At 43.4% G+C, this 21,365-nt stretch overlaps 2 protein-coding genes across 2 annotated transcripts in view; both read left to right on the top strand.

The window, feature by feature from the left end:
• LOC138973593 (uncharacterized) overlaps window positions 1–21,365 on the top strand; it is a 409,985-nt gene that overhangs the window by 9,330 nt on the left and 379,290 nt on the right. The gene's annotated exons all lie outside the window — the stretch shown is intronic.
• Window positions 18,782–20,092, top strand: LOC138974661 (uncharacterized protein F54H12.2-like). The gene has a single exon (XM_070347383.1). It carries the CDS (start codon window positions 18,782–18,784, stop codon window positions 20,090–20,092), a length of 1,311 nt encoding a protein of 436 aa, XP_070203484.1.

Below are 21,365 nucleotides of genomic sequence, written 5' to 3'. Positions count from 1 at the left end.
ACAGAACAACTCCACACTGCACAACTGGTGTCGCCCCTGCTACAGCCCTCTTTGGTCGCAACATCAAGAACAGACTACCTCAACTCCCGCCGCAGCAGCCAGCGGACGCAAAGATGAGACAACAGGATGCCCGCGCCAAAGGCAAGATGAAGCTCTACGCAGACAACAAGAACTATGTCAAACCAAGCAACCTTCAGATTGGTGATTCTGTTCTCATCAAGGACACTTCCATTAAGAAGTCTTCTCCTCCATTCAACCCAACACCCCTCACTGTTGTGTCAAAGAACGGTTCTATGATCTCTGCGTGCCGAGGAAACAAGATAATCACGCGAAACAGCAGTTTCTTCAAACGCTCCCCCAGACATCCAACTCCTTCAGAAACAAATGACGCTGAAGCTGACGCCGAAGCTGAAACTGAAGCTGTTACTCTTCCTCACACAGATGAACCAAACTCGCAACATGCACACAACAAGCAAAACCAAAACGCACAAAACACACATACTAACGTCGCACCAACTCCACGTCGTTCGCACAGGGAAAAACATTTACCTACCAAACTGCAAGATTTTGTTCTGACTTGAACGTTGAACTGACTGATGTTTTGTAAAATCATTTTATTTCTGGTGCCTGTGCAGACATTTTATTTTCAAGATTTTCCATGTCAAGTGCCTATTGTGTCGTTTTATTTCACATTGCTGTTTAGCATCATTTCACAGTATTTTTGGGTAACACGTAAATTTGTTTTGTTTTTCTTTAATGAGAAGGGAAGATAAGTACACTAATTTCTACTTTCATTATCATTTGTTAGTACTTTCAAAATTCATAAGGCTGAAGCATTACTTCATAAGATTTGGAGTGAGAACACTTTTCTTGTTGAATGTAAAGTTAAACATTTCTAGTCAGCATTACATTTCTACTTCTTGGCATCATTCTTTAATCTTCAGGAGAAGATATCATTTCTTATCATTTTGCTTGTCCAGTTATCCATTTTGTAATTTTGGATTTTACTTCTTAAAATTCAAGAAGGGGAGAGATGTAGTGTTTGAGAATCTGTTACTATCTAAGGGAAGCAACTGCTACTAATGTGTTAAGTAACTAACGAGAGTTAGTTCCCTTGTTACATACACTGATCATCTTCATGGCTGACAATAAACACAGCTTGCCCCCTCAAACCATCGTTTGTCGGCTTTATCGTGTACATGCATGGTGAACGTGTATCCACCTTCATCACAGACATCATAGACCCTTACCAAATTTCAAAGGCCATTGGTTTGGTTGACCCTAGCGGAATTTCAAGGTCTGAAGCTTCACACACTTCCCAGATATCTGGTTGACTATCGTCACGTTTCAAAGTCTCAGTGGGGTCAAGTTCGGGTGAAAAATTAAGAAGACATTTCTTTAACGTTTTTGAACTTTCAGCTTTTAAACTTCAGACACTTAGGATATGGATAAGGATACAATTTCATAGAGTCCTGTGAGGTTACCCTCATGGAATTCGGGCTGCTTTCTCCCTGGGAAAGTGAGCCGCCATACAGTACGGCGCTACCCTTTTTCTTCTTTTTTTCCCCTGCATGTGTGTATTCATGTTTCCAAGCCCTGAGACTTTCGCTGTGAACTTGGGTAATTTATCGTGCGCATGCGTGCACATGGGTGTGTTTGGACACCGATGAGAGTCTGCACAAAGTTGACTCTGGGAAATAAATCCCTCGCCGAACGTGGGGGTCGAACCCACGCCGATAGAAACAACTGGTTTTGAAGCCATCGCCGCTACCGACTGAGCTATTTCCCCGCCCTTCCAGCGTTTGCTGGCCTTTAGAAATGACCCATGCCTGGCTGATCCTGGTGAAATTTCAAGGTCACTGTGGGGTGAAGTCGTATTATAATCAATATCTCACTTGTGTCTTTCAAGCGAGCTTCTGGATAATTTGTCAGATAAGTTTATTTTCTGTATTATAAGTTTGTCTGTCTGTCTACTTAACCTTCGCCGGTCGTCGTGGGCCCGTGTGGACCCAGAAGGGTGTTGAATTGCAAATATCTCTTAAACCAGTTGGAATTATTTAATGAGCTTTTAAGAATGCCTCCGACACCTAAAAAGCTCTTTTGTCCTAAAAATTCATTCATATTCAGCGAGAAGTAATTAAAAAAAACAAAGTCAAATTTAGACTACACACGGAAGACATCGTGGGGCCGTGCGGACCCATGTTTCTCAAACTGAAGGAACTTACATAAAAACTAGGGAGAGAAGTCACAAACCTTCAGGTATTGGCTCTAAAAATCATTTTCTACAATCTGTTTAATTGTGGAGTTAATAAGCAAGTCGCGTGGAGCGAAATTAAAACAATACAATATGGGTCCACACGGCCCCAACAGAAGGGTATTCACGTTTTTCCTTTTTTGAGAAGCTTTAGTCCGCACGGTAATAATTTAATTAATAATTTAATTTAATTACTTCTCGCGGAAATGTAACCACGGCGTCTACGAAAAGAGATGCACGTTTTTGCTTCTTTGGAAAACATGGGTCTACGGAAGAGTATGCATATTTTTCCTTCTTTGAGAAGCATGGGTCCGCACGGCCCCACGATGTCTTCCGTGTGTAGTCGATAACCCGGTCAGGCGAAGGTTAAAAGAGCGCTGGGTAGAAGATCAGTGAACGTAACGTTATGTTTTGTTATAAATGTAACGTTCCAAGAACATTTATTATTATTGTTTATGCAGTATAAACATACATCAGAAATGGTCATTTTGCTTCATCTTCAGGCGATGAAAGTGTACAATCCAATGCCTCATTGCCAGTGTCAGAGGGCAGCCTGTCTGATGATTTCCTGCGCATCAACGCCTGTACTTCATCAAACAGCAGTCTGTCGGATGGTGACCTTGCACGCCCAGACGTCTGTAGTTCTTCGTCCATGATAACTACTGCCACAGTGCACCCCGCGCCCAAAACCGACGGAATGGTTGCAATGACGATCGCCGACTCATGGGGTGAACCATCGCTTCACAGTGAAGATGCTAGCCACCCAAGAGTTTCTTGCGCGGATGAGTTGAAAACGGCGACTACAGTACATACTGGGGAAGAAGAGGCCGCTGTGACGCCCGCTGCTGCATGGGCAGAACCATTGTATGAAAACAACATCTCAATACCACCATGCCACACTTTGAATGATGACTACCTTCAACCGATTGTCTCGACCTTGGCTATGGAACGCCCTGGCCCTCCAGCCAACATGAGTGCTGGCACAATGAGCACTGCCTCAGATGGTGCACCCCAGAGAGAAAGCACTACACAAGTATCAGCACCAATGTCGCACAACAGCCTGCCTGATGACTACCTTCACCCCATTGCCTCAGTCTTGGAAGGAGCAATGCCTGCTACTCAAGCTCGTTCTGACTGGCCAACTCAAGGGAGGACTGCCTCGGTGAGCACTGCCTCAGATGTTCAACCTCAACAAGGAAACGTGGTTGTCAAGCACTTGCCACACAACAACCTGCCTGATGATAATTTCTACCCCGTTTCCTCAGCCCTGGACAAGAAAACAACCGCTAAAACAGTACAGCCAAAACCGCCGGGTGAAAGAGAAGCTGTTTATGAACCACCATACGAAAACACGATGGAAATGTCACCGCGCCTTTCACACAGCACTCTGCCTGATGACTACCTGCATCCCGTTACCTCCACTCAGGATTTAGCTACATCTATTATTGAGCTGAGCTCTTCATATTTAACCTCAAGAGCCAGCACTAGATCCAGATCGGATCCACCTAATGAAAACACCGGAGAAATGTCACCATCACTATCAGACAACACTCTGACTGATGACTACCTGCATCCTGTAGCCTCCACTACAGAGGCAGCAACAACAACTACAGTAACAAACTATCCATGTTTGGTCACACCGACCAACACTGACTCCACGTATGAACCACCTTACGAAAACATACAAAAATCCCCATCGGTATCTGAGGATTAGGCACAACTAAGTCCCTTCTTTCCGATTTCCCAACCGACCCTATATATTTCCTCCCGACCCTTGTCTGTATCAACGGAAAGTGCAGAGTCTTAGGAACACAGCGGTACCAAAATCAAGAGTATAAGCCAAGAAACAAAGTCACAAGAAGCAATTGAAAACGGTGACTGCCTAAAGTAATTATTTAGTTCACCATCGCCTTAATGCACGACATTTCTTTTTAACCTTCACCGGATCACGGGTTGGACTACACAGTCCGGATAATGGGGGTCGTGTACGACCCATACTTTCCAAAGGATTCAACGTAAAAAGTATGGGTCGTACACGACCCACGCCATTCGAATAGGGATAAAGCTGTTGCAGCCTTTTTGCAGAATATGGGTCGTACACGACCCACGCAATCCGAAAAAGGACAAACAACGTAACATTTTTTACGTAATTCCGTATGGGTCGTCCATGACCCACATCATCAGGACTGTGTTCAAATTACGTCATCGTTTATTTGTTTGTTTACAAAGATAATCTTTCAAAAGTTGATTAATGGGATGGTCGTATGGTGATTAGAGATTACGTGAAGTCTTAATTTAAATAATAATCATCTTCATCTCATTAATCATCCAAAATTATAAAATGTCCTTGCTCTTGTGGCCCTTCATGCCCGGAGCTCTCATGGTGACCTTGGTCTCATTGTTCCTGTTCCATCCTTCCCTGAATAGTACTTCTGCTGTCAGTCTTCAACGTGTGACGTTCTGGGGGGTCGACGGAGGGACGTGGTGGCGGTCTGCTCTCTGGAGGGGACGCTCACTTAGTCTGGCTCCGCGACTTAGCAGTCAATGTCGTTAGTAGGGGGCATAGTAGGTAGTGGGCTGAGTCCGTTAGCTCGGGACAGACCCACTACTGAACAACGTCGAAGTGACTCAGCAGAAGTGCAGTGTCAACTTCCGAGGGTAGCCTACCGCAACGACCCGACATCCTCCCTGGAGCGTCTGTAAAATCGACAGGTCTGGCAGCGGAACGAAATTCAGATGTGGATGGAGCAGCGAATGCAGGGACGGGGCGGCGTGAGAGAATACCGGAACTAGGAACAGGTGTAAGGACCACACACAAAAATATATTAAAAAAAAAATAAAAAAAGTCCCTTCTTTCCGATTTCCCGACCGACCCTATGTATTTCCTCCCGATCCTTGTCTTGTATCAACGGAAAGTGCAGAGTCTTAGGAACACAGCGGTACCGAAATCAAGAGTATGACCCAAGAAACAAAGACACAAGAAGCAATTGAAAACGGTGACTGCCTAAAGTAATTATTTAGTTCACCATCGCCTTAATGCACGATAATTTTGAGTTTGTAATGGGTGATTGTGAACTGTCGAGCTTTTACCTGGCTGTGTCCAGCCTGCAGTATACGAGTATTTATATATAGTCAGTCTGCTTGTTATTCTTGTCAAGGTGACGTCCCCTATGGGTGACCGACTCAGACCCTTGGACCAAGTCTTGGTCAGCAAATCTGTTGTTTTATTATTGAATGTACAAGCTATTCATTATTTTATTAGCTTATGTGACGTAGAGGTTACATGCCGAGTCTCAGTGATTATTAAAAATAATGGTCGAAGTTAGCGGATCATGAAAAATGCGAGCTTCAGCGAGCTTTTTCATGACCGCGAACTGAGACCATTATTTTTAATAATCACTGAGACGAGGTGTGTAACCTCTTTATTCCTCCTTTCTTCAGTTATTCCAAAAAAACAGGAGTTTTTGTGCGAAAGTTTGATCGAATCCGAATCACTCAACCAGTCAACCTGCGCAGGCGATCGATTAATGCGCGGTTGTATAGTTCCGTGTAAATCATTCCATTCTGTTAACACTTCTTTTCAGTTTCCCTGTTTTGGACTAAAATCAAGTACACAGATATGCTGTTATTCTGCTGTGGCGGTAAAGGCAGATATTGTGTGTTCTGTTTATGTTTTAATATCACTTAGTAAATGTTCTTTCGTCAAATGGGACTAGCAGACGAACTTTTGCACCTGTGTTCCAACGTTAATTACTGTATGAAGTTCAGTTTTCTTGGGAAAATAGTGTATGAAACCGCTTTATGTTGTTTAAATTGATGAGATGTGTGCATTTGGTTACGTGTGATCTGTTTATAAAATGAAATATTGTTGAAAACTGACCGTCGGATTGCAGTCAGTGTTGTCGAAGAAACTGCGTTAAAAGAAGGGGAACTACTCTTGTCGCCAGAGTATGAGTTACTTGCCTTGGGAATTTGCTTGTGATGAACGGTTTGTGCACTGCAGATCTAGATTCAGAAAACAACCGAACTCATGGATTTTATATGGAGATTCATGTGTTCAGGCCTGTAGTTGTTAATTTAAATGCGGTATGTTTGTATTGTTTGCTCCAGAGATGTATACTTCGTACGTATAGAGCGTTCGGAACTTTTCAGTCGCAAAAGTAGTACCGAAACAGAACAGCTTCTCAACCCATTGCACTATCGAGGATTCAGGCTGTTGCTGGCTCGTTATTTGTTTGGTTGCTGGGTCATTATCGAAAAATAACTAGCTCTACAAGTTTACAGAGGTAAAGAAGCAGAGGGGGGAATAATGTTTAATAATCAGCCTTTGTATGTGTATTTGCAACTGTAAGCAATATGAAGATTTTATAGTTTTGTTTACGGCATACCTGTTGTCGCCAACAGTAAACGTTCGTGTATTTAAGACCTTAAGTCATTTTTCAAGTGCATAACCTTTACTATATCTTTAGTATGTAAAATAAAGTGTCGAATAATGTATATTTTATGTCCAAATTAAAGCATTGTTTGTTTGTTTGCTTAACGCCCAGCCGACCACGAAGGGCCATATCAGGGCGGTATTAAAGCATTACACTGACGTTAAAACAGTAGCAGTGCCCACATAATGCCGCAAATCAATTATGCTTAGTCTCTTTGGGATGGCTGCAGTGATTTCCACATCAGTAAACTTATTTCTCTTCATCGTCGTTGCGCGAACATTCTTCTAAAGAATAAACCCTTAACAACAGAACACAAGTTAAAAGCCCTGAATATGCTCCCATTGAATAAGCAATTGTTGTGCAATTTGTTTGTTTGTTTGTTTGCTTAACGCCCAGCCGACCACGAAGGGCCATATCAGGGCGGTGCTGCTTTGACATATAACGTGCACCACACACAAGACAGAAGTCGCTGCACAGGCTTCATGTCTCACCCAGTCACATTATTCTGACACCGGACCGACCAGTCCCAGCACTAACCCCATAATGCCAGATGCCGGAGCAGCCACTAGATTGCTAATTTAAAAGTCTTAGGTATGACCCGGCCGATCACGGGGCGGACGCGTTACCACTAGGCCAACCGTGCCGGTAATTGTTGTGCAATAAAGCTATTACAATGTATTAGGTGTTTCATGTATATGCAAACATTATTGCACAGAGCTAACAGTCGGTATGGATCTCTATTTTGTTCCACCTATACCTCGCATCAACCTCCACAAAACAAGTTTTTCATTTTCTGGAACTTCAGTCTGGAATTCTCTTCCCCAGAGTCTGAAATCTTTAAATTCCGTCAACAGTTTTAAACGTGTATGATAAAGACTAGAATTGATTTGAATGATGTTTATAATTGATACTATGTTTGCTTATTGTTCGGCGCTTATTTGTTTAATTGTGTTATTTTTTAGTTCTTACTCTCTGTCTGTCTCTTTCTCTCTCTCACACTCTCCCTTTTTGTATTTTTGTATTTTTTTAAAAAAAATTTTTATTTCCATTGTCATTATTATTTGAATTCTTTATATGTCATAACATTTTTCTTATGCATGATTTTAATAAATTTCTTTAATTTAATTAAAAATCTATTAATGTGATTTTTATTTACACTTTGTCTTCTCTATCTTGTTCAACATTTGTTTCATCTGTATACCTTTTCATTTGATTGCATATGGCTTATTTGTTTGTTATTGTTTTGTTTTGGTTGTTATTGTGTGTGTGTCACTGTGTGTGTGTGTTTTTTTTACTTTTTTTTTTGTATGGTTGCCATGCACATCATTGTGGGGCGTTTAATAAATTAACATGCATCCATTCACACACACTGTATTTGCACCTATCCTTCAACATTAGCCTCTCAAAGGAAACTAGAATATTATGATTCATAAATTAAATAGCAGGCTCTTACGGATATTATATGAATATACTACCATGCACACAAACTTTATATAACACATTCTAACATTTCTTTTTAAAGCCACACTTCTTATGTAAATTGCATCAGATAAGACATGCGTACATTCACAACATTAGGACAAAAACAGACAGGAAAATAAAACTTTCTTTCTTTATTTATTTGGTGTTCAACGTCGTTTTCAACCGTTCAAGGTTATATCGCGACGGAGGGAAGGGGGGTGATGGGATAGAGCCACTTGTCAATTGTTTCTTGTTCACAAAAGCACTAATCAAAAATTTGCTCCAGGGGCCTGCAACGTAGTACAATATATAACCTTACTGGGAGAATGCAAGTTTCCAGTACAAAGGACTTAACATTTCTTACTGAAAATAAAACTGAATATTCACCTGCACGTAATACAGGAACATAAAACACGCCGAGTACAATACTAATAAAAAAAAAAGAGAGAGAGAGAGAGAGAGAGAGAGAGAGAGAGAGAGAGAGAGAGAGGGGGGGGGGGAAGGGGTACTGATGGTGGTGGTATTCTTTACAATTGATACAATCTTAAATACAAATATAAATGATACACTCTTCCTTAAGGTTCCACTCAGCTATACACACAATGACAAAGAATTGCAAATGCACAAGACACCACTACACCGATATAGTTAGAGAGGATGACAGACAGACACCACAAAATAATACAAGCAGACAGACATAAGAGTAGTAGGAAAGAGGTATGCCTCAGGCCTCATTTATTTGCGCAGCTGCGCAGCCGCGCAGCCGTATTTTGATAGAAGGTTATAGGTTAAGGTGCCTGTGTTTAAGTAGTGATAAGGAGATATTGCGCATAAACGGTTTATTGCGTTTTATATTTTGTCATGTGATTTCATGTGCCTGTACCTGTTGCTCGGTACTAATGACCACTCCAGCTGGGGTAAGCACCAATAAAATTCAGTAATTGACCCTCCCTCTGTGTTTTCACGGGCTTGGGACCGTTTTGACAAGGTATGTCAAAGCCACATTGGGGGTTTTTGGGATTAAACAATACGAGCATTATTTACAGAAGCAAAACATGTCTTATCAAATTTATTTACAAAAACGACAAAGTTGTTTGGCATTGGAATGTTAACCATATCACAGGCGGCGGTATCACAGTCAAAAAAAGAAAGAGACCCATTAGAGGGGTATCACAGTCAAAAAAGAAAGAGACCCGTTAGACGGGTGTAGGCAGGGTTGAAACCCCATCAGAAGCGATCACACGCTTGATGTAGAAAAACGAGAGTGACTTTCTGGTTTGGGAATAGGTGAACATAGACTTTCCGTCTGTCTTGAAACCAGTGTTTGTACCGCCACCACTTTCTTGCGTTAGAAGCACCTGTTGGTAAGACTCTTTTGTCAGTTTGTTTTGGTTTTTGTTCAAACCTTTTGAACTAAATTTACTTCCACTGTCCCCCTCACAAAAGTAGGTTTTAGAACACAGACCAATAAACGCATTTCCTTGGTATTCGGTTTTAAAGAGACCGGGTGTTCGTTTGTCATAGTGGACACGCGCTGTACAGGCCTGACAGAGAGTCGGGTCCCATGGGGCGTTAGCTAAACGGGTGTTTTGGAAGGCTGCCTCGTGTTGGTCACAGGCTTGTGCAGGGAACCATTGGTTATACACTTGGTAAAACTGCTCTCGTAGTTCAGGACGAACTACCTCTTCTAACGTTGAAGCGCTAAGCGCCATGTATAGAGAATCTGTATCCATTTCCAAAAGCTGGTAGTCGGCTCTGGACACAAACTTATCTAGAAAATCAAAATGAAACTCCAACATGCGTAGTTTAGCGTACTGGTAAACAAAGTAACCAATCTGAGAGGGAAGTGACCAGTTGATTTTTTTTTTAGCCATCTCTACTTCAGTGACAGAATCTGTTACTTCTGTTAGTTTTTGAAAACGACCATTGTTGATCAGTTTTGAGGCCTCATCAGACAAAACGTAATGAATATCACGATGGTTGGCCACGTTAGTTAAGGTTTTCCCGTAGGCTGAGTTACCGAGCAGTTTGAAAGTTTCAGCTAAGATAGCTTTTGATGGGTCTTGGTCCCCTGCTCGTCTTGCGTTTGAAACGCTGTCACCAAACTGACGGAAACAGGTTTTGGGTTGATACTCCACGATCAGCGTGATGTTTTTAACAACCAACCCGTGCTGCACGTACCAAAACAAGAGGGGTGTGGCTAGCAGAATTTGTTCACCGTGGTAACTCCCAACAAGTGTGCGGCGTGGTTGAGATAAGAGCTTGTGTTTTTCAGCGTAGTCTTTCATAAAATCCCCGATCTGTTCTCGGCTGACAGACTCATTTTTGAAAATAGGCTGCATTTCACTGAAATGTTCTTTTAGATGATCAGGTACATAAATATCACACTGTACCAACCCGAACAAAGTTTTGTTTTGCACCGCGTCTAAGACAGTTTGATCTGTGATGGTAGAAGGATGCCGGAAGGGTTTAAGTGTCGGAAAACGACCTTGTAGAAAAGTCTGAATGGAGGTGTTTTGTTTTTTGTCTGCGTGCCATTCACACTCCCATTTTTCGACGACAGTCACACCCACTTCCTCACGTAGGTATTTGGTGATGTTGGTTGTATGTTCTCTGAGTTCAACTAGTGTTTTTCCGGTGACAGGGTTGGACGTTTTACCGGCGGTCACAGAACAGTCATGCCCGTGGAACAAACATCCGTGAAACTGATAGCAAATTTGATTTGCGGCATCCCATCCATCAACCCTAATCTTTTTTCGACCAAGGGCCTTCTCTTTCGCGTTAAACTTATGTTGGAGATGGATCTGTTTTGATGCCATGACCCACTCCAACCATTCCCGAGCTAGCTGACCGTAGGGATCTGTTTTTTCCGCTTTAAAAGCGTTTTCTTTTCTACGAATGACAGGGTGCTCTGTGGGCATGTCTTGCATGAGTGCAGCTAAATACAGCGCATTTGCATCAAACCCCTGAACAGACTGTACCGGCTTGTCTTGATTACCACGAATGTATGTTTTGTCTTTTTCGTGGTATCTGTGAAAGACAATAGACGGACCCCCGACAATGTTCTTTCGCAAAAGTGCGTGAACGTCTTTTTGTTTTTCGTTAAAAAGTGAAAAGTAGGTATCTGAAGACAACGTGTCAAACAGATACTTCAGTGTCACACCGGGGACAGAAATACCGTCTTTCAGCAAATCAACTCGCAGACTAGCGTACATACTAATCTGATGCTGCAAAGCAACCAGAAACGGCCCTGTATCTAGGTTGTTGTACCACACCAAAAAATCCTTCAAAGTCGTCATTTTGTTTTCAGTCCACACACGCTGACAAAAAGCGTACTCTGTATCAGAAATATTTGAGTTTTTGAGCTTACTAAAAAAGGCTGCATGGGGTGGGAGTTCTCTTTCGTCTAGTGTACTTAGACTAGTGACGTATTCATAGCAGAAAAAACCCTTTTCCTCTTCGACACCGAACGCCTTGAGGTACTTGGAATAACTAAAACCTGGCGCAAGAAAATTGTTGATGTCGAGAAACCGAAGTTTGTCTGTACAAAGACACATATACTGATTGTTTCGTTTAACAACAAACTTGAAAGGGGGTCTTTTAGGGGCCTTCTTTTTTCCCTCTGTTTTGACTTCTTTGTCTTCTTCTTCTTCTTCTTCTTTCTCTTCCTCTTCTTCTTCTTCACACACGGTATCAAAACCATCTGGTTCAAAAACAGGGTCTGTTTGACTTTCGTCTTTTGGAAGATCGTTATGAGCTGTTTTGTCTTTGACAAACTTTTCAATGAGAAAAGGTTTGATCACATTCAGATCGTAGCGAGAAGAATTGAAACCTACGACAGGCAGTTCTTGTAAATACTCATATAATTTCTGTCTGAGTCTTTCTACGGGGATGTTGAGGCTATCTGTCTCTTGTTGTTGTGTCTCGTCGATCTCAGTCAACTGGTCAAACACATCTTTAAATTCTTCACAAAGAAGGGCGTAGGAGGCTTCAGAGATACGTTCTAGGTAGTTAACCATGCTATCCACTAGTTCTTGAGAGTCACCTTTACTCACAAAACAGGTTGGTTCTGTGAAATGGGGAACATTACTGCATACAGAAACAGAAAGAGGAATATGTTTTGCTGTATACTGTGTACAGTTAGACTCAGCCGATTTTGTCTGTGGCAAGTTATCTGTGTCAAAAAACACCTCAAAATCAAACGTCGCTCTGTAGGGAAAAACAAAATCTGTGGCTACCTGAACACCGTGGTTTTGTAGCTGTTGAAAAATGTTTTGAGGTGGTGAGTAAACCCCGCCTTTCAAGGTTTCTTTTGAGCCCTCACCCTGACAAGTCTGTTCATGTCGATTCATTTTAAACAAAGACGACCAGAGTTTCCCGCATTTGGAACAAGCCAACGCATGACCGAGTTTATCAATGTCTAAAATGTACATGAAATGGTCTTTGTAACGCAAGAGACGCATAACGCCAGAATGTTTGTAAGCGCTACGACGCAGAGGAACGAGACAGACAGGTGTTTGGTTCTCGTCAAACTCAAACACATCTATGTTCACCTTAAATTCAGATTCAATCGACTCAAGTTGAAACAAAGTGACCCCCGGAAAGTGGACAGGGGGAGAATGTCCGGCCCACTGTTTGAACAAGGTTTTTGTGGGTTTTTGCAAAGAATGACGCGAGGCTCCTTTGTGCAAAGCAAGACAGCGAAAGAGACACAGACCATCAGTATAAGGAAAATGATGATTCTGATCTTTTTGGAGTTTGTACAAGAACGGTGTGTTTGTGATGTAGTCAGGTAGACTACCACAGGCACATCCGATAGGAAAGTCAGTCAAAGGCGTGACATAGAAACTGGAAGACATGATGGTATGAACAGCATACCGAGAGTTTGGGCGTTCGAGTCTAACTTGTTCTAGAATGTCATGGTCACTGATTTCACCGAGAAAAGAAAGAAAGTCCTGCTTTGAGTTGATCAGGCGCGGTCGTTGTAAGACAGAGTGGTTATTGACTGAGGCGTGAAAGAAAGACAAGTCACCCGACTCTTTGTTTTTGAGAAGAAAAGAGTGAGAAAAATTGATTTTGAAGCGCTTGTTTTGTTCATGGAACAGATCAAGAAGCGACTCGTCCCAATCAGGGAAATCAGAACAAGGGTTCCAGAGAATGGTATAGGTTGACTGAAGTTTACCAGGCCGCTTATGAGTTTTAACAGAATTCCAATGCTTTTCGTACATTTGTCTTTCTTCAAAAGGTAACTTTTTGATTTTTTCTTTTTCTAGACTTCGTTTGTTTAATCCCTTTTTGGGGGGAGGGGCATCCTGTGAAGGCGAACTTTTTCTTTTCTGTCCGCCTGTCGGCACTGGTGGTGGAGGTGTTCGACTCGCGGCATCTTGACAGTTTTTGTTTGAGTTTTCATGACGAGCAAGGCCGTGTTTTCTGCTAAACGACTTGCCGCACATAGCACAGAGAAAAGGTCTGGCTTTGTTATGGGCTTCGTTAACATGAGCGTTAAGGTTTTTGGTCTGTGTAAAAACCTGTCCACAGTGCGGGCATTGGTTACGCTGTAATAAAAAAAAGAACTATGTCTGAGCTACAAAAAAACAATATCAAAAAAAATCTTACATAAAAACATTTATTTTTCTAAAAAGCTATGTCTGAGAAAAAAAGTAACACGCTACTTTATTTTTTTTATCTTTACAAAAACAAAATCAACTTACCAAATCTGTTGAGGCCGGTTGTGGCGTTGTGTTAGCGTCACTGCTGCTGCTGCTGTTGGTCGCCATAGTTGTTTTTGTTCACCACCACCCACTTGTAAAGTCGAAGAGACACTCAAGAGTTAGCCCCAGAAGAAGTTTATTTATACCCCTCTTTGCCGCATCACCGCCGTATTCTAACTACGCGTTTCTATTTTTAGTGCTGACCAATCAACAAGTTCTAACATGTTTAGGTCTTGCATCCCTGTGGTGCAATACTCAAGCGTAAGCACCCAATGACCCCCTCTGGAGGTTTACCGGAGAGAGGGCTCCGCGAAGCGCAGGGTTATCATTTTAATTGCCTTACTCTGACACCCCCCCCCTGACAGGGCACCAAACTACATAGCTATTAAAGAGAGAGGGCTCCGCGAAGCGCAGAGAAAGTGTGAATGTGTATGTGTGTGTGTGTGTGTGTGTGTATGTGTGTGTGTGTGTGTGTGTGTGTGTGTGTGTGTGTGTGTGAGTTAGTTTTGAATATAAAATTTAAAGTAGATGTTTGGTTTTTTTAAATTAATAAATAAAGATAAGGATAGGATCTTAGTTTAGTATGTGAAAATGGATCCAAGGTGGAAACATCCTTTTACCTGTGTGATTGCCGGTCCCACAGGGAGTGGGAAGACTCATTTTGTCAAACAATATTTGAATTACTTACAAGATATGATGACACCCCCTCCAGAGGAATTGATTTGGTGTTATGGGGCGTGGCAGTCTGGTTACAATGAGATGAGACATGTGACGTTTGTGGAGGGTTTACCCGACGTGGAACAGTGGACAGGGGTCAAAAGGCGACTGGTCATCATTGATGATTTGATGAGTGAGACAAACGACAAGGTCACACAACTATTCACCAAAGAAAGTCATCATCGGAATCTGAGTGTAATGTATATTGTACAGAACCTGTTCGGAAAAAACAAAGAGCAGAGGACGATCAGTTTGAACAGTCACTACCTGGTGGTGTTTAAAAACCCACGGGATGCTTCACAGATCAACCATCTGGCCAAGCAGATGTACCCTGGGAAGCTAAAGTATGTCCAAGAGGCATTTAAAAATGCGACTTCTATGCCTCACGGTTATTTGCTGTTTGACTTGCGACAAGAGACACCCGATCATCTTCGTCTGAGGACAAAACTTTTCCCACCAGAGCACCCTGTAGTGTACCTTCAAAAATAACCATGTCTGCACGCCTGAAGAGAAATGTACCCATGTTGCGATTGTTGTGTGGGGCTAAGCCTGCCGTGATTAAGGCCGTATTGAAAGGAGCTTCTCCAGATTTGATCCATGCGTTGTGCGAGTGCTCCCTGAACATCTTAAAAGGCCATGTGCAGCTGACGCCCGCACAGAAGAAACGGTTGTCTCGACACAAACAGAACCTACGGGTCTTAGCCAAAAAAACAACATCTGTCAAACATCGAAAGCAAATCCTACAGAAAGGCGGTTTTCTTCAGGCTCTTTTGAATCCTGTGCTAGGCATTGTATCTGGTTTGCTCGGGAACCTGGGTCTCTGATACGATGGACCATACCAAAAAGATGATTTTGATTGAGCCACGTGTGTTGGCTTCTTTGCGGGACTCTGCAGGTGGACCTCCAGTACCTGATGCCACCTCACAAAGTTTGAAGGACATGGATCAAGTGATGCGGGGTATTTTAGACAAGAAGGATGTGGACAAACATGAAAAAGCAGACTCCTACCAACAAGTCTTGTGGCGGTTTCTTAAGCGTGTTGAAGAATATAAAAACAAACCTCTTGGAAGAGTGGAGATAGCACAACCCTCAAAACAACCTTTGACAGAACTAAATGAGGTCGAGAAACCTCAGGACCTATCTAGGGTAGAAAAACGAGTGTTGGAGAGTGTCCCAAAAACCTTGAAGAAGAAGGCTCAGTTGCTTTTGGATATAACCAAGGACAGTTCTGACATCAAGTGGAATGAACAAGGACAGCTCGTGTACCAGGGACAGACAGTAGCAGGAACCAACATGGCTGATCTGGTGAATGATGCTCTTCGTTACCGTAAAAATGCACCTGATCCTCAAGGGTGGGAAGTGTTTGCAAGAGGTTTAAAAGCGGTTAATATCCCTCGTGAACTCATTGGTCACACAGGGCGATGGGAGTGGATGCACAGCGAGGGGGGTGATAGAGGAAGACCATCCACCAGGACAAAAAGAAGAAGAAGAAGAATTGTGAGTCCTTCCTCAGCATCTCCTTCTGCAGAAAGAGTATCATTTCCTTCTCCAGCGCCCAAGAAGAAGACGTGGCTATCTTATTCTTGAGCAGAATGCCAGTGAAAAAGAAAAAAGTCGCTGAGAAGCTGCGACGTCGATATTATGGAAGTCAACTCCCTGGAAGTTTGGGTGGAGTGGAAGCTTTGAGAAGAACCACCAGACAAGAACAAAAACAAGTTGAAAAGTGGTTGACATTTCAAGACACCTATACACTACACAAACCTGTGCGGCGAAAGTTTACTCGTCGTCGTATCATCGTGGGTGGCATAGATCATCAGTGGCAAGCAGATTTGATTGATGTTAGAGCGCTGAGAAAAGACAATGACGGGTTTACCTACCTACTCACATGTATTGATGTGCTGAGCAAACACGCGTGGGTGGTGCCTTTGAAGGACAAAACAGGGGTCTCTCTGGTGACAGCCTTCAAAAGCATTTTTGTCCGAGGTCGTCAACCCCTGAGACTACAAACAGATAAGGGTAGCGAATTTAAAAACAAGGTGTTCCAGGATTTTTTGGACAAAACAAAGGTACACTTTTTTGTGACAGAAAATGATGACATTAAAGCCTCAATGGCGGAGCGCTTCAACCGTACCTTGAAAGACAAACTGTGGAGGTATTTCACCAGAACAAGTTCAGTGAGGTATGTGGAAGTCTTGGCTAAGCTGGTGCGTGGTTACAATCATTCCTACCACCACAGTATTAAGAAAGCTCCTGCTGACGTAACCATCGCTAATCAGGAGGAAGTGTGGCAACGGTTGTATGGTGGTCCAACTCTCTCCAAACCACCTAAACTGAATATAGGAGACCGTGTGCGAATCAGCAAGACGAGAAGAGTCTTTAAAAAAGGTTATATGCCTTCTTGGACAGAGGAACTCTTTACCATCAGTCAAGTCAAGACAACCACACCCGTGACCTATGTGCTGAAAGATGATCACGGAGAAGAACTGTTGGGGACTTTTTATGAACAGGAACTGCAGAAAGTGGGGGAGAAAGAAATATACCGCATTGAAGCTGTTTTGGAACAACGCCCTGGAAAAGGCAAACAGAAAGAGTATTTAGTCAAATGGTTTGGCTATGACCCGTCATTCAATTCTTGGATTCCACAGACGGCACTGACCCCCTACACGGACTAGCTTCAGTGGTTCTGATGGAGAAAACTCAGAAGATTAATACGCCTCTGGATGAACCAGACAGTGTTGTTAAGCGACCAAGAACATCCAAGCTGTGGCGTGTATTTGGACATCGTGTCCCTCGGAGCGAGATTGTCTTCCTTTGTCAGATGCTCCTTATTTATGTGGTGATTGGAGTGTCTCTGTTCAATCTGACAACCGGTCGCGGACCGGATAACTTGTGGGTGGCCCTACTGGGAAGTTGTCTCGGCTACGTGCTTCCTAATCCTTCCATTGATCCACCCTTGGTACAGTAACAACGTCTTCACTCATCATGTTCTACCTGACACTCCCCAGCAACAGCTCCTTGCAGCACTACCCTGACAACAACGCGAGTCACTACTACACAAAACTACCTCAAACAATTGACCTGGGCACCGACTACGAGTGTGGGTTGGCTGAGATTCAGTTTAACAACTCGTATGTAAATGTGGAAAAAGCCACGTGTCAGTTTCGAATTTGTGTCCCATTAGGTGTTGTTATTTCTTGTGATACTCTAGTTTTACCAGAGGGGTTGTATGATTCACCTGCTTTTTTTATAGACTCACTAAACCAGCTCTTGGTTGATGTAAGTCTTACGCACTATGTAAGGTTTTATTACACCAAAGCAGCAAAAAGAGTACGTGTTAAATTACTCAAAAATATCTCGCTGTGGATGAGCCCCGAGTTGATGAGAATTTTGAAAACAGATGTCACCCAACAAAGCATCATAGGCCCTGGTCACTTTGACGGTAAGGCTATGATGGACTTACATCAAGATTTTCACGCAATATACGTGTACTGCGATTTGGTGCGCGAAAGAGTGGTCGGAGACACATTAGTCCCATTGTTGCGGACGGTGCCGATTAAAAAGAAGACTGAAGAAGTCGTTCATCATATGTTTGAAAAACCCCATTACATGCCACTGACTCGATGTCAGTTCAACACGGTGGAAATGCTTTTAACAACGGACACGGGAAAACCTATCGCATTTGAGCAAGGGAAGACGGTCGTGACGCTTCATTTTCGTCGTAGACGCACCGACCATTTGTAGAAGATGGTTCGTCTAACCCCTTTTCAGGGCAGTGGAAAACTCTATGAAGATTATTACTGCAGCCAGGTCGGCCACGGTCTCCCCGTGTTTGTAGGAGGAAGAAACTACAGAGGTCATGGTATTGGCAATCTCTTAGGGGGTATTGGTCGAGCCCTTGTGCCTCTTTTGAGAAGTGGTGGAAAAGCTCTGCTGAAAGAGGGGGCTAGGACAGGTATGCAGGTGGCTCAGGATGTGTTGTCTGGGCGTAGTGTTAAGTCGTCACTACAGCAGAGAGCTAGCAATGCAGGGAAGCGATTGTTTCACCAAGCCGTGGGTCGAGTGACAGGCACAACAGCCGCGCCGCCTGGAGAACCTGCAAGGAAACGTATAAAATCATCTACACCACACCGCCAAGGTCAGACTGGGAGACAGAAGAAGAAGAGAAGGAGGGCGACAGCAGCCGATATTTTTGGATAAGCATCATGGCCCTTGCCCACCCTCAGTCATGTGAAAGTGTACATACTGGATTGGATTTGTTTTCTGTACCCCCAACACAGACAGCTGTGCAGGAGGGAATGTTTGTAGAGTATCATCCTCTGGCTACTCTGGCCCCAGGAGCCCCTATTGAGTTTACCATCAGTGGTGCTACATCCGAGTACCTGGATCTAAGCAACACGTATCTCCATGTGCGAGCTAAAATCACCAAAGCAGACGGAACAAACTTGGAGGCTGACTCCCCTGTGGCTCCTGTCAACTACTGGTTGCACAGCCTGTTTTCCCAGGTGGATATCAGTCTCAATGATACCTTGGTGACCAATTCAGAGAACACCTACCCCTACCGTGCCTACATTGAAGCCACCCTCAACTATGGACGAGAAGCCAAGAAAAGTCACCTCACCAGTGCCATGTATTACCGAGATAGCTCCAACCACCTGGATGATACAGCAGGGGATGCCAACTGGGGTTTGAAGGTACGGCGTGAGCAAACCATGCGGAGCAGAGAGGCAGACATGATGGGGCGACTTCATGCTGACATCATGCACCAGGAACGCTACATGATGAACGGTGTGGACGTGAAGATCAGACTCATTCCTTCCAAGAACATCTTCCACCTGATGTCTCCTGACCCCTTTCAGGGTTTCCGCAGTGTCATCACACATGCCTCCCTGTTTGTTCGCAAAGTCAAGTTGAACCCTGCTGTGAGCCTCGCTCACGCCAAAGCGCTGGAAAAAGGTACGGCCAAGTATCCTTTGAAAAGGGTCGTTGTGAAGACTTTCTCCATTCCCACAGGCAACCACAGTGCTGTGCAGGACAACTTGTTTCTGAGTCAGACACCCAACCGCCTGGTGATTGGCTTGGTGGACAGCGCTGCTTTCAACGGTCAAGCCTCACGTAATCCCTACCACTTCAAGACACAAGGATTGTCCTTTCTCAGCCTGTACCTAGACGGAAAACAGATCCCCGGCAAACCCCTGACACCGAACTTTGAACAACACCAGTATGTGAGGTCATTCTTCAGTCTCATGACGTCTACGGGTGTCGCCAACAAAGATGCGGGGTCTTACATGGAGTTGCGTGATTTTGAGTTGGGGTATGCTATCTACAGTTTTGACCTGAGTCCCAGTCTTCTGGATGGAGATCAGTTTGAACTGGTGAAAAGCGGTGCCCTGCGTCTGGAGCTGAAGTTCAACCAAGCCCTTCCAGCACCTGTGATGGTGATTGTGTATGGTGAAATGGACAGCATGATCGAGATTGATCGCTCTCGCCAGGTCCTGACTGATTTTGCACTATGAACAGCAAAGACATTAGCCGAGTGTTGGGGAGAGACATTCATACCCGACGTGTGTTTCGAGGTGTGTTTCCCAGAGACAGACTCCCACGACAGGTGAATACGCGACGCCCAAGCGCTTTTGTCATCAATACAGATCGCAGTACAGGACCGGGAGAACACTGGGTGTGTGTCTGGTTTGATGGACTGGGACAAGCGGAATATTTTGATAGTTTTGGTTTACCACCCGTGCACCCCGCCATTGAAAACTTTATGCTGAAACACAGTTCAGCCCACGTGTACAACCCACGTCTTTTGCAAGACTTGACGAGTTCAGCCTGTGGTTTGTATGTGTTCTGCGCGAACTTAGAATCCGGTTTCATTCTAGAATGGACCGGGTCCAGGTTGGAATTCTAACCCTGCGCAAGTACAGGGGTGCCATTCTAGAATGAAACCCTTGAATAAAGGGGGCCGTAATGTTTGTAGGTAAGACAGAGTTGTCTTCCCTTGAATTATCTCCACCTGCACCTTCCCTTTGATAAGATGGGGCTGATTTGTCTACCCCTGAAAAAAATCCTTTGGCGATCTTGCGATGTCATGTCATGTCAAGAAAGTTGACACTCCTGAGTACGCAATAAACAAAGGCAGACCATAGCAAGGGGGACTACCAGGGCGGTATTGTTTGCAGGGCAGTTGTTTTTTGACAATTTTTTTCACAGACAGACAGACAGACAGACAGACGGTCAGACCGACTAACCGACAGACAGACCAACAGAAGGACAGAGTGAGTTATAGAGCTGTTGTCACAGGTTTAAAAAAAAGTTGACATTAACAAAAACAGAAATCAACAACAACTTTTGTCTGGTTTTATAATATTATGGGAAAAACATTGAAAGCAATTCATAGTAGTAGTACTACCACAACAAATACTCTCAAAGGGGAATTCCATGCCTAAAAGTTTGACAGTTTTTATTTAATCTATCAGAATCCCTACCTTCCAAACTGTGATATGCCCACGTTTCAAACTCTTCATGTATATGAATAAGATTAAGTCAGTCCGGAAATTTCCGTTCGTAGCGATCAGTGCTGAGTGTCTCTCAAAATCGTAATCACTTTCAGAACATCACATCACAATCCCAATTCACGATGTCTTTGAGTAAAGTGTAAAAAACCCGAAAAAAAACCCAACCAAACACACAAAAAACAAAAACAAACAGAAAATCCAGTTACAAGCGAGATCGTCAAAACACTGTCAGTCCGGAAATTTCCGTTCGTAGCGATCAGTGCTGAGTGTCTCT

The sequence above is a fragment of the Littorina saxatilis genome, linkage group LG8 (genome assembly GCF_037325665.1).
Source record: "Littorina saxatilis isolate snail1 linkage group LG8, US_GU_Lsax_2.0, whole genome shotgun sequence".
Lineage (NCBI taxonomy): Eukaryota > Metazoa > Mollusca > Gastropoda > Littorinimorpha > Littorinidae > Littorina > Littorina saxatilis.
This window is presented reverse-complemented; position numbering and strand designations above follow the sequence as displayed.

What these genes read in the sequence shown, in the direction of transcription:
- LOC138974661 (XM_070347383.1), top strand. Translation starts at nt 18,782, where the DNA reads ATGGCCCTTGCCCACCCTCAGTCATGTGAAAGTGTACATACTGGATTG.